General features: G+C 42.5%; 1 protein-coding gene across 2 annotated transcripts in view; it reads right to left on the bottom strand.

Moving 5' to 3' along the window:
• Window positions 1–13,185, bottom strand: part of SYNPR (synaptoporin) — a 172,416-nt gene extending 159,231 nt beyond the window's left edge. For both annotated transcript variants that reach the window (XR_015741592.1, XM_026721176.2), the window contains exons 1-2: window positions 13,062–13,185; window positions 12,870–12,935 (exon numbers count right to left, since the gene is read on the bottom strand). Coding sequence is in view for 1 of the 2 variants with exons in the window: in XM_026721176.2 (XP_026576961.1) it covers window positions 12,870–12,935; window positions 13,062–13,079 (84 nt within the window). In the remaining variant the exon portion in view is untranslated. The remainder of the gene's footprint in view (window positions 1–12,869; window positions 12,936–13,061) is intronic.
• Window positions 13,186–13,742: the final 557 nt, after the last annotated feature.

The following is a 13,742-nucleotide window of genomic DNA, read 5'->3' as shown; positions in this document are numbered from 1 at the left end:
GCCTAAGGAAAGCAGGCCGGGCTACTTTGGGCCAATCATTCTCCCTCAGTCCAACTCACCTCACAGGTTTGTTGTTGTGGGGAAAATAGAAGGAAGAAGGAGTATTAGGTATGTTTGTCACCTTGAGTTATTTATAAAAATAATAATGGTGGAAATTAAATAAATAAATAAATCAGTAAATGAATACGTTCTCTCTTCTGTTCAGTCACAGTCAAGATGACTTTTCCTAAACTAGCATTTTAGTTTTCTCCTGACTTGTTTCATTGCCCTCAGATGAGATGTATACTAAGAATAGGCATGGTTGTACTCTTCCACTTTCATTAATACTCATGGAAGATTTTTTTTCTTTTTATGACCCTGTAATCCCTTGCTTCAGGATGGAGCTGGGCAACTGAATGGAGATGAGCATTTTCTGGCCGGATGCCTTTCCTGACACCTATGCGGAGTTCGCAGCAGACATTATTTCTTGGTGCCTTGATAGAGAAACCTCTGCTGCTGCCTAGGATTGAATTTTTAACCTCCCAATTGTGAAGCAAGACACTTCACCTATAGGCCACCATGCCACGAATACAATCGGAAGAATAAAACTAAATAATAAGATTGAGGGATGGTGGTGATGGTGATACTGATTTTATCGTTTAAACCATGGATTATATAAGCCAGTGGCCCCCAACCTTTTTTGTGCCATGGCCCGGTACCGGCATCAGCACGCATGACAAGGCAAGGCAAGCTGAGCAACTGGCCAGCCAGCCATCCCCCCACTTCTCCCCACCACCTTCAACTCCTCCTTTGTACCTTTGTCGATGGGCTTCACTTCGGGATGGCTTTGGGATGGTCGCTCGGCTCGCCTTGCCTTGGGTGCTGAAAGAATCCTCGCGCCTTAGTTTCATTTGAAGCCCCCCCTTCAATGAAACTAAGGCGCGAGGATTCCTTCAGGACCCAAACACCGCTTTCCAACCGGAAAAGCTCACCCGGAAACACTTTCTTGTCAAACAAGATGGCGGCACCCAGCAAACTGGCGGCCCGGTAGGAAATGTTCCACAGACCGGTCCCGGTCCACGGTCCATCTCCCTAAATTGGTGCTATTTAGATGTAATGGAGTCCATTCCACAAAATTCAGAGCCAGCATGGCCCAAAATCTAGAAAGAATTGTAGGAGTTTAATCTAACTGATTCAGAATGGGATATACTCTGTCTGAAATAAATTCATATATTATCTTCAGTAAATATATTTCTTGTAGGAGTCTTATAATAGATCAAGTGTGGACATTGTTAAGTATACAATGCTGTAAATTTGTCAGCTTTAAATGCATATAATATTTATTTCTTTAGAAATGTATTTATTTAGACAATTTATATTTCTACCTACTATTTAATTCAGCAAGGACTAAATTTAGGAACACCAGTAAGGAGAAATCTTAAACTTTGATCTCATTTCTTAAAAGTTATTTGTTAAAATACATTTTTAAAATTAAGTATGTATTTTCTTCTTCACAAGTCAATTTAGCTAATGGTGTTGAATTAAAACCTATATAAAATAATAAAACGCAAAGAAAATTTATAAGAATATTGGAGTAGAAGTCTGCATCTATCCCCTTGTCCAAATTATTGATGAAAATGTTGAAGAGTACTGGGCCTAATCAGCCAATAAAGATGAAAAGGGATTAAAACAGATGCTGTATCAAAAAATCTAGCAGGCATCTTTTGAACGACCTGTAGCTTCTGAATACCTTTCCGTTTTGATCAGCGTCCAATCATTTCTGGATGATTGGAAAGGTCTTCTAAAAAAGGTCTTTGTAGACTACGCAAAATGATTATTTTTCTTCCTAGTGTTTTTCTGCAAGTGCAGGGTCTGCCTTTTTTTTTTTTTTAACTCAACTGAGTATTGATCCATTGTTTTGCAGCAGGAAACAACTGATTGGCTTGTTGCCCAGGCTGGGAGATTGACTAGCCCAAAGTTAGCAGCCAGTTTTCATGCCTAAGGTGGAACTAGAACTCGCTGTTTCCTGATTTTTAGACTGGTAGACCAAGCTGGTTCTCCTTAATTGAACTAAACGATTGCCTTGCAGTAACTTTTTTTTTTTTTAATCTAGAGTGTCTACTTTCAACAAGGTTCATTGAACTGAGATATTTGGGTTTCTTCGATACAATTTTGATCAAATACTCCCATCCCTTTTTCTGATGTGTGCTGACAGTTCTTGTCTGTTAGGTTTGATTATCTGATAATTGCCATAATGTGATTCAAAGTTTTAGCTATAGATGGAAAGATAAATACAGTATGATAACCTTATCTGTATATTAAAGTGTTTTCAGTTTCTGCCTTGGGATAAATGGATATGCATATTAAACATGAATAAAGAAAAACAAAAAGAATAGAAAAAAACAGATTTTTTTTAAAAAAAGATCTTTCAGCTAGAGTAAGGAAATCAAAGTACTGTGTGACAGTGTCTTTTGTCATTTTATTTCATCTTTTCTTTCAAAGACAGCTACTGAAATCTGAAGTTACATATCTGTCAGGCTTTGTTCAAATCATCAAAAAGCATTCAAAAATTAGAAAAACTGGATTTTAAGGGTCACTGTGAAACAATAATAAACAAAAGAATTCTATACTCGGACACTTTTGGAGAATTACACTTGATTGAATACAATGTGCTGCAAGTAGAGGCAGCCAGTTTTAATGGGCTGGAAGGTATGCCTATTACTTGGATACATTGTTGACTTTAGATTACAGATTAATATAGTTGGAAGGGACCTTGTAGGTCATCTAGTCCAACCCCCTGCCAAGCAGGAGACCCTATACCATTCCTGTCAAATAGCAGTCCAATTTCTTCTTGAAAGCCTCCAGTGATGAAGCTCCCACAACTTCCAAAAGCAAAGCTGTTCCATTGGTTGATAGTTTTCACTGTCAGAAAGTTTCTCCTTATTTCAGGTTGAATCTCTCCTTGTTCAGTTTCCATCCATTATTCCTTGTCTGGCCTTCAGGTGCCTTGGAAAACAGCTTGACCCCCTCCTTTCTGTGGCAGCCCCTCATAAAGTGGAAAAAGTTGTTGAAAATGAGATGGTGAAGATCTGGTGGGACTTTCAAATACAGACAGATCATCATTTGGAACACAACATGCCAGATATCACAGTTATCGAAAACCGAAGTGTACAGTTTATTGATATTGCTCTACCAGGAGAAGCCAGAGTCAAAGAAAAAGAACTGGGAAAAATCATGAAATATTGCGACCTGGCCATCGAAACTACGCGATTATGGATGAAACATGTAACATTGTCATCAGGGCACTTGTTGCAGCTTCCTGTAATAACACCAGCAGAACTGCAAAAAAATCTGTGCTACTCAGAACATCATACATCTTAAGAAAATATTTGGCTGATACCTAGGATGCTGGCAGCAACCTGTATCAACCTTTAGCACCAATCAATTATATTTGTGATACATTTTTAAATGTTCAATTGATTGAGTTTCATGTTTAATGGATAAAAGAGATAATAATAAATAGATACACAGCTGGAATAGTGAACTGGACTCAAACAGAATTAAAAGCAATGGATAGGAAGACCAGAAAAATAATGACAATGAATCATGCCCTTCACCTTGCAGTGACATTGACAGACTCTACCTATCAAGGCAAATAGGTGGGTGTGGAATGTTGCAAATACATCAGATAGTTGAAGAAGAAAAAAGGGCTTTGGAAGAATATCTGAAGGACAATGAAGAAGATGCACGAAGTTAGTATGCCAGGAAGGCTTGCTGACTACTAGAGAGACCAAACTGGCCTACAAGAAAGGCCAGATGAAGAATAGAACAGAGGCATGGGAAGACAAAGAACTACATGGCCAGTACATTAAAAAAATAGCAGGGAAAGCAGATAATAACAAGACCTGGCAATGGCTAAGAGCAAGTAAGTTAAAGAAAGAGACTGAGGGATTAATTCTGGCTGCACAAGACCAAGCCTTAAGGACAAAAGCATACAAAATCAGAATTGAGAAGACAGCAACCAACAGTAAGTGCTGCCTATGCAAAGAAGCTGAAGAAACAGTGGGCCACCTGGTAAGCTGCTATAAGAAGATTGCACAAACTGACTCTAAGCAGCGGCATGACAAAGTAGCAACAATGGTGCATTGGAAGATCTGCAAGAAATATCATTTGCCTGTAAGCAAGAACCGGTGGGATCATAAAATAGAAAAAGTTATAGAAAATGAAGAAGTTAAATTGCTCTGGGACTTCAGAATCCAGATAGACAGGCACCTGCAACATAACACCCTGGACTTAACAGTGGTCAATAAGAAAGACAAAAAAGTCTGGATAGTGGATGTGGCAGTACCCGGAGACAGCAGAAGAGAAGAGAAAGAACTGGAGAAGATAACAAAATACAAAGAAATAGAAATAGAATGACTATGGCAAAGGCAAGCAAGAGTAATACCAATAGTAGTAGGCACATTCGGTGCAGTCCCAAAGCAACTTGAGTACTACTTGAACATCATAGGCATTGGCAAATTTGCCATCAGTCAATTGCAGAAGGCAGGTTTACTTGGAACTGCTTCCATGCTGCGACGATAGATTTGCCTATCCCAGGTCCTTGGTAAGGACTCAATAGGTAGACAAAAATGCCAAACCCAGTCTGAACATCTGGCTGACTGTGCAATGAATAATAATAACAACTGAATATTTGAGATATATAATAATAATAATGTTCAGTTCAACTATGTTCAGCTGACCAAGTTTCATTATAATAATAGAAGATCCATTGCAGAATGGAGGTATGTTCAATAGAAAATAGCACACACACATGCATATAATGTTTAGTATTAGTATAGTTTAATTTCTCTCTTATTTTTTAGACAAAAAGTAAAAAGGCATAGTCTAATGTTTTTTTTCCTGGTGATCCAGTGGATCTTTCTGTGTACTCTCTACATTTACTCATTTTGGAGACCTCAGTCCTAGAAAACAGAAATTCAAAATTATCTTGAGAAGTGAACTGAAAATGCCAGAATGCAACAGACTGCAAAGTTCTCCACTTAGAAATTAATGCACAGGTCTAGAGTGAGGAATGACTAGCTTCATATCAGTATTCATGGAAAGGATCCCACAGTTAAAGTTTATCAGAAGCTCAATATGAGTCAACAATGTAACATTAGTTAATTTTTTAAAAAAGCAGGCAATTTGAGGTTGTGTTAGTAGAGGTATAATTTTTAAATCGTAGGAAATTATTATTTCACCCTGTTCAATGTTGGTCAGATCCAATCTCAAGTACTACACCCATCTCTAAGTACCCACTTTAAGGATAATTCAGAAAAAAATGGAAGAATTGCCTGAAAGGAGAACAAGGATGACCGGAAGATGGGATATTAGATTTTTCAGAAGGGAGACTGAGGAATTGAATAACAGAGTTGGAAGAAACCTCTTAGAGATCTTCTAGTCCAACCCCCTACAAAAACCCTATACCAGTGGTGGCTAACCTTTTTCGCCTCCCATGCCGAAAATTGCATGCGCACTTGTGTGCAAGCACCCAAAAGGCAATGTGTGCAGGAGGGCCACGCCCCATACGAATGTGCGTGGGAACCCCCACATGCGCCACGTGTCTCTGCACATACAATCCCCCTGCACGCCATGCATCTCTGTGGATACGCACGCCATGCATGTCTCTGTGCATGATCTGTGCATGCGCAATGGGGCTCTTCTGGGTGACCTCTTGGGTGCTGGCAGAAATGGCTCTGCGTGCCACTTCTGGCACACATGCCATAGGTTCGCCATCACGGCCCTATACCATCTCAGACAAATATCTTCTTAAAAACCTCCAATGTTGGAGCACCCACAATTTCTGAAGGCAAGCAATTCCAGGGATTAATTGTTCTATCAGGAAATTTATCCTTAGTTCTAAGTTGTTTCTCTCCTTGATTGGTTTCCATCCATTGTTTCCTGCCCTGCCCTCAGGTGCTTTGAAGAATAGCTTGACTCCCTCTTCTTTGTGGCAGCCCCTTAGATATTGTTGTTGTTCAGTCACTAAATTGTGTCCAATTCTTCGTGATCCCATGGACCATAGCACGCCAGGCTCCCCTGTCTTCCACCGTTCCTGGAGTTTGCCCAAATTCTTATCCTCTGCCATGAGGATGTTTAGAATTGGGGGGGAAAGTGATAAGAAGAACATGATAGCACTTTTCAAATACATGAATGGCTTTAACACAGAAGGTACATTCCAAAGTATATGATAAAGACAAGGGGTTTAAGTTATAAGAAGGCAGATTTCTGTTGAGTGTTAGGGAAAACTTCCATATATTAATGTAGAAACAAATACTGAAAAAGTGAATTCTCCTTTGCTATAGAACATGGGTGTCAAACTCAGGGCCTGCAGGACCGCCCTGGAAACAGCGAAGGACCGGCCTGTGGTGCCTCTGCCAGAGAAAATGGAGCTCAGGAGGGCCGCATGTGGCCCCCGCAAGCTCCGTTTTCACTGGTGGAGGGATGTAAGAGGCCACCCCAGCTGAAAACGGAGGTCCTCCAGAGTTCAATTTTCACTGGCAAAGGGTTGCATGAGGCTGTCCCAGCCGAAAACGGAGATTGGGAGCCCGTTTTTGCTGCCAGAGCACTCGAGCCACCACAGACACAACACAAGTGACGTCAAGCTGGCCACGCTCACCCTGGCCATCACCATCCCACCCGCTGAGGTCAAACACAACCATGATGCAGCCCTCAATGAAATTGAGTTTGGCACTTTTGCTGTAGATGTCCAAGCAGAAGCTGGACAGCCCCTACCCATCCAAATGTGCTTTTATTTGGATTCTGATGCTGAATAGGAATAGTTTGGACTAAATCATCCCTTCCATCCTTTGTGATTCTAAGTTTCTACGGATAATTACAATAGTAGTGCACCGAGGCAGCAATACTGGGGAAATTAGAGAGTTGCAGTTCCAACACATTCCAAAAGCACCAGGTTGGGGGAAATGAACATAAAGTTACAGATGAACCCCAAGATAATCAGTACAGTATTGACTATCATTGTTATTCCCAGTGTTTCTCCTGTGATTAAAGCCCTTTGCCTAACTGGCACCTCTAACTGTCTCTTTTTTTCTATTTTTAGTTTGCTTGTTCAGTTGCTTTTCAGAGATTCATGTGATTTTTTTTTTAGCTTATGGTATACACAGCTAGGGAAGTCTACAATACATTTTTACCAAAAAGTAGTTCTGGCAGCCTAAGATTGCTAGCTCATTCTGTTCACACATTCATGTTCTTCATAGTACCCCACAAGGAGTGAACTAGATTTGCACCAGCTGGCTAGCAAGTAGGTCTAGCACCAGCTCAGCTTCTGCTTGGAACTCCATTAGCTGTCCCACTGGAACGATATCTATTTATCTGATTCATCCATATCTCATTCATGTGATGAGAGACTGCTGGTACACCATGACATCCCTGGTTGAATTTCACAGACAATTAGAGTTGGAAGGGACCTTGTAGGTCATCCATTCCAACCCCCTGACTAAGCAGGAGACCCTACACCATTTATGGCAAATGGCAGTCCAATCTCTTCTTGAAAGCCTCCAGTGATGAAGCTCTCACAACTTCCGGAGGTAAGCTGTTCCGTTGGTTGATTGTTCTCACTGTCAGAAAGTTTCTCCCTATTTCCAGGTTGAATCTCTCCTTGTTCAGTTTCCATCCATTATTCCTTGTCTGTCCTTCAGGTGCTTTAGAAAATAGCCTGACCCCCACTCCTCTCTGAGGCAGCCCCTCAAATGTTGGAACACTGCTATCATGTCTCCCCTGGTCCTTCTCTTCACTAGATTAGCCAGGCCCAGTTCCTGCATCTGATCTTTTATCATATAGGTAACTTTGATAAGCACTTGCACAAACACAACTATGAGAAAAATCTTGTCCCAAATTATCTGCATGTTTATTTATCAAATTTAGAAACCACCTCTGTGTGCTGTGTACAAATAAAACGTTAAAAACGTAAAAAAACTGAATATAAAATATAAAAAGTTAAAATGGAGGCAAGGATAATTAAAATTCAACATTGAAAATTAATTAAGAAGCAGGAGAAGAGTCTTGAGGGGACTAACCAGCCTCAGGGCTGCCTACTGCTCTGTGAGCCCCAAGCTAGATTGAGGGCCAGGTCTGTAGATTCTTCTGAAAGGCCAGAGAGTGGGGACCTGAGTAACCTCTCAGGGGAGAATGTCCAAAGGATGAGGACAATGGTAGAAAAGGCCCTCTTCCTGGACCCCCATAAGACAGATTTTTTTTCCTGAGGGGTCTGCAACATACCTTCTCTGCCTGACCAGGTGGGATGGCCTGATGGGATGGGATGAAGACAATTCTGTAGGTAACCTGGCTCCATACCATATTGTACCACTACTCAACTCAGAATTTTTAGCCTTGCTCAAGGCCAAGAATAAATCCATATTAAAATTTCTTAACTTAAACATATTTGATTTTAATCAATTTTAGCAAGAATGTTCCTGAAAGAACGAATAGTTCTGGTAGTTAAACAGGGCTATAATAATTTCAAGAATTAAGAAAGTTCCCCAAATTCTAACCCATTTTGCTTTATTGCCTTTCCTTAAAATATTTTAAAAGTATTCACCATTAAAATATTAGCCAAACAGTAACTTGTAATAGTCAGATGTTGACTATTTTGACTCAAGAATTAAATACTTGTTCTATCTGGGATAGAAACAGAAGGAATACTGAATAAGCATGTTGGCATTACACTTAGTACATTAGTAAATGTAGATTAAACAGTATCCTTTGAGGCACATGGAGAAGTATAAACAAATAACTGTATTAGTGTAAATAGCAGTTGGAGGAATTTTCAGGCAGCATGGCCATTGCAGGGATAGGCATTCTAATCTTCAAACACACACACAAAATCCAAAGGGCATCACATTTAAACATCAGTCTAAATGTGCTGCAAAATCTAGCAAACATCACTATCAAAAGTTTTACCAGAATTTATACTGAAATACTGTCTGGTACCATGTTATGCAGACTTTTATTTGATATATATTGCTGTCCATTTCAAATGCAAAGAATAATAACAAGATAAAACATAATATACAATAGCTAAACTAAAAACCAACCAAGAATAACAAGCACAATCATGATAGTGTAGGAGATGCCAAGGCAAAACCCAATGCATCAGCAGTCTCAAGTCCCTTCCCACCCACAAGAGATCTAAGTCCAGCCCACCTTGAATCCTGTTCATGTTCAACAACACAATAAGACTCCAGACTTGGCACAAACAAAACCAGGTTTTCAAGGCCTTATGGAAACCCAGCCGAGTCAGGGCAAGTCTAATCTCTGAGAGAAATGATGCTTCAGAGAAGGGCTGTCAAACTAATGTCGTCACGGCAGTGTCATGTGTCATACTGGGACCCTTTTCCCCCTTCGCTAAACTAGGTGTGGCCAGCCCGTGACCTATCCAGCTTGCAGGCTGGAAATCTGACAGGCCTGCTTTAGAGAGTGGGTGCCATGACAGAAAAGGCTTCCTTCCTGGATCCTGCCAGATAAGATCCTGTAATACAGCAGCCCCCAACCTTTTGGGCACTAGTGACCAGTTCTGTGGATGGCAGTTGTTTTGAAAACCAGGAGAGCGTAGTTTCACATGCTGTCTGGATCCTGCATGTACACGGATGGGGCTTCACTCACTTGCACAGCCTAGTTCCTTGTGCCAGTTGGGGCCCCCTGCTGTAATAGATGGGACCCAGAGCATATGTATCAGATCTAACATAACGGGTAGATAAAGCTGGGTTTTCTGGATTAATCAAGCCTTCAAAAACAATTGCATCATTATTTGTGAAAGATCTTCTGACGCACTTTTGTATTTATTTTTGTTATTCTTCCAGCTGAACCAACTCTTTAAAAAAAAAAAAGATTTTGAGTAGAAAGATGCCAACAAGCACTCAGACTCTGTAGTATCCTTGAAACAGAGGTAATTACCACTATGTGCGATACCAAGTGTTTAGATTAATTCATCTTGAAGCAGCAATGCATGTATGTGTGTGGGTGTGGGTAATGGGTTGTGTGATGACCTTGTGAGACTTATTGCTGTGCTATCCTTGGTCTTGTGCTGTGATATCCTGGGTCATTTGCTGTGTTGCAACTTCTTGAGTTCTTGTGGTGTAATTTACTGAGTTTTCTGATGTGATATCCTGAGCGGGTAGCTGTGATGTAACATTCTGGGTTTTAGTCTGGCTTCGAGTTTGGAGTCTGGGTCTGTGTTCTTGGCGTGTGTCAGCTTGTTTGGTTTTGGGGTCAGGGGGGTGCAACAGCTGGCGAAGCAGCCGTGGTCTGTTTTCTGGATGGTGGTTGTCACACAACCCATTACCCAAGCCGTTACTACACAGGAGGCTAATGGAAAAGAGATCAAAACACAAATGACCCAAGAGATTACAATGCAGGACCCAGGATACCACAACAAAAGAACTCGCAAGCCCATCACACAACCCATTACCCAAGCTGTTAAAACATGAGAGGCTAATGGAAAAAAAGATCACTACAAAACAAACGACCCAGGAGATTACAGGCACAAGATCCAGGATATCTCCACAACAAAACTCACAAGGCCATCACACAGCCCATTATACCAACATCAACTCCATCAACCAATCAAGAGGCACCAGCACAGCCAACCAGCCCAGCACACCAGCCACCACCGTGGTACCACCAGTATTTATAGAGAGATGGCAGCTCCAATCACACACTGCTTGCACTGGCATGAAGCCGAAAGCACCAGCCTGAGGATGGTGAGTGGGACCTCGCCAAAACATCTCCAAGATACTCTTAATCTTACACGGGAAAAGACCCGAACACACCTAGACCTACATGTATGTATGTATGTATGTATGTATGTATGGTATTCAGCTTTGTTTGGGTATTTTCCCACGTCATTATAGTTGCGCTTTTAAAGTTGTAGCACAACTATAATGACGTGGGAAAATACCCGAACAAAGCTGAATACCATACATGTAAGTACTCAAGAAAACTTAAGAAAACACACACACACACACACATACACAATACAGAACACAATACAGAAGCCTGATGATGGCAGATGAGATACCATACATGTAAGTACCCGCGAAAACTTAAGAATATATATATATATCCTTCAAAGAGTATTTCAATGGACCTGAAATATCAATTCACTCTTCAAGATGTTCCCAGCAAGTTCCAAATTGCTATCATGGAGATCTCCATTTGAAGACACAACTTACTCAAATGCCCTTTTTAATGAAATCCACCACCATCAATATTTAAGCAAGAAGTACAATTCTTTTGGAAGGGATCAAAGGAATAGAAAAAGTCAAGTCAAGATGGTCACCAACACATTTTAGCTGATTTTAGAAGCCTTGGGAAAATTAGTACAAATATACGTTTTTTTCCAATAGGTTTTAAAGGTAGGAGTAAAAAAAAAAACTTGTCTCTTTAAAGATCGCTAGCCTCATAAGTTCCTAGTGAACCAGTCAACACACATGCTCTATGTATATTACATAATTTCCTAGCTCAATGTGAAAAGGAATGTGATTAATCCTTTCTGACGTGCTCTGAACTTTCTGTGCAAATAGGTTCTTCCTCCTCCTCCTTCAGACATTCTGCAACTGATGTCATTTGACCTGCAGATACCTTCCTGAAAGCACTGACATTATTGTACTAATTATCCACCTTCGTTTACAGCTGAAGCCCAGAGACTACTTTGCTAAATAAAAGAGGATACTGAAGAGGAACATCGCACACTGAAATATTTCCGTTTGCATTTAAATTGCTGCTTTCCCTCGATGAAGTGAGAAAATACATCAAATCAACTCACAGAAGCGAGGATATAAAATGCTATTCAGCTGGTTGAGGCAAATGAGGAATTCACAGCAGACTGTCCCTTCCCCGTTTGTTTTATAGGCTGCCAGGGGAAGACATTAAACCAATTCAGAGTGGTAAATAGGTCTCTAGGAAGGGATAATTGTGGTAAATTATAGGGACATAACACAATGCCTGAACCTGTTTTGCTCGGTTATTGTTTTGCCCTGTTCCTCCTCCTTTTGAAAGCTAGTTGCTAAGAAGATCATGTGCCCTATCAGGTGTTTAGAAAAGTCACACACATACACACACACACACATACACACTCCAAATTCTTATGGGGGGGGGGTAGGGAAGCATCGACTTACAACAGTTCATAGTCATAGGTCACTAATAAGTTTCAACGGCACCGAAAATAGTGACTTAAGGCCATTTTTCACATCTACGACCACCGTTGCATCTTGGTGGTCATCCAATCAAAATTCAGACGCTTGGCAACTGATGTATATGATGGGTCGCAATGTCCCGAGGTTGCAACCTTCCAACAAGCAAAGTCAATGGGGAATCCCGATTCACTTAACAACGGTACCACTAACTTAACAACAGCAGCGATTCCCTTCACAGCCCTGGCAAGAAATGTGGTAAAAACGGGGGCAAGATTCACTTCACAAGTGTCTCGCTTAGCAACAGAAAGGGGGGGGGGCGCTCACATTTTCGGTCGTAAACCGAGGACTACCCGTACTCCTTTAAGCGCGGCTCTAATCCGAGAGGCGGGTCTTCCCGCCAGCGAAGCAACGCATCCACGAGCGCCCAAAGCGCCACTGCCTTCACAGCCGGTGGTCCGGCTTCATCAGTGACCCTTTCTAAATGACTGGGAATAAAAAGCCAAAGGCAAAAACCACTGAAAGGCGACCAGCTTTACTCTTCTCGGCTACTCTGGGACTCGCCCGGAAAAGATCCATGCCGCGCCATCTCTCCCAAACACCCCCTCTCCCTCTCCTTCTCCTCTCTCCCTCACTCACAAACACACCCCTCGCTTCTCTTGACTTCTCCACCTACTATAGCCAGGCAGTCCGACTTACCCACTCCAGCACCCTCAGGAAAGCCAGGGGCTCCTTCACCGCCCGAAAACTGCCCTTGGAGGCTAGCTGGGAGGAAAGAAAAAAAAAAAACCCAAGGCAAAGTCAGAGGATGCCCGAAGCCGGGGTGGGGTGGGGAGGGGGATCCCAACCTTCGCGCGCCTCCTCTTCTTCCTCCTCCTCGGGCTCCTTTACCTGGTTGACGGTTTCCATGCCTGCCCGGCTCTCGGCGCGCAAACTTCAGCTCCTCCGCTCCAGGCACAGACGACTGTAGTTGCGGCGGCAGCGGCTGGCTTCGAAAAGCGTCCGGAAAGAAGGCGATAAGCTCGTCGCCTGAGGCGAAGAGCCCCGGCTGGTTGTCGAGGCTGAGTTGCCGGAGAATACCCACCGCCCGAGTCGAGCCGAGCCGAGTGCGCTGGGCGGAGGGAAAGAGAAGAGGGGGCGGGCTGCCCGCCTTTTGCGCCTTCGCTGCCTTCGTGTCAGCCGTGAAGGAGTCGGTCGAGCTGAGGGCAGGCGCGGGTAACGGCGGGGCCTTAAGACGGCTTCTGCCCGGTCAACTCCGGCGCGTTCCCTCAGCTTTCCCCGAATGGAGCCGACTACCTCGGGAAGTCCGAGATTTTGAGGAGGCAGAAACGGGGAAAGAAGCAGGCGGTCCTGGGCACGACCACGCCGTAACAATTCCCGCGCAACGCCCCTGCCTGTGGCTATCGCCAGCTGGCGGCAGGCCTGGCGCTGCCCCCCTGTTTAATGCATTCCCCAAATTTACCCTCCGTTTCCTCGTTAACTTTAAGAAGCGTCCAGTTTATTCAGTTTATTTTGTACGGCTCCTTAGAAATCAACCCTAGTTAGCTTTTGGGGACCGATGATGTGGATGCC

The sequence above is a fragment of the Pseudonaja textilis genome, chromosome 2 (assembly GCF_049901715.1).
Source record: "Pseudonaja textilis isolate UNSWEBS1 chromosome 2, rPseTex1.2, whole genome shotgun sequence".
Taxonomy (NCBI): domain Eukaryota; kingdom Metazoa; phylum Chordata; class Lepidosauria; order Squamata; family Elapidae; genus Pseudonaja; species Pseudonaja textilis.
Note: the sequence above shows the minus strand (reverse complement) of the source record. Positions and strands in the feature narration are given on the sequence as shown.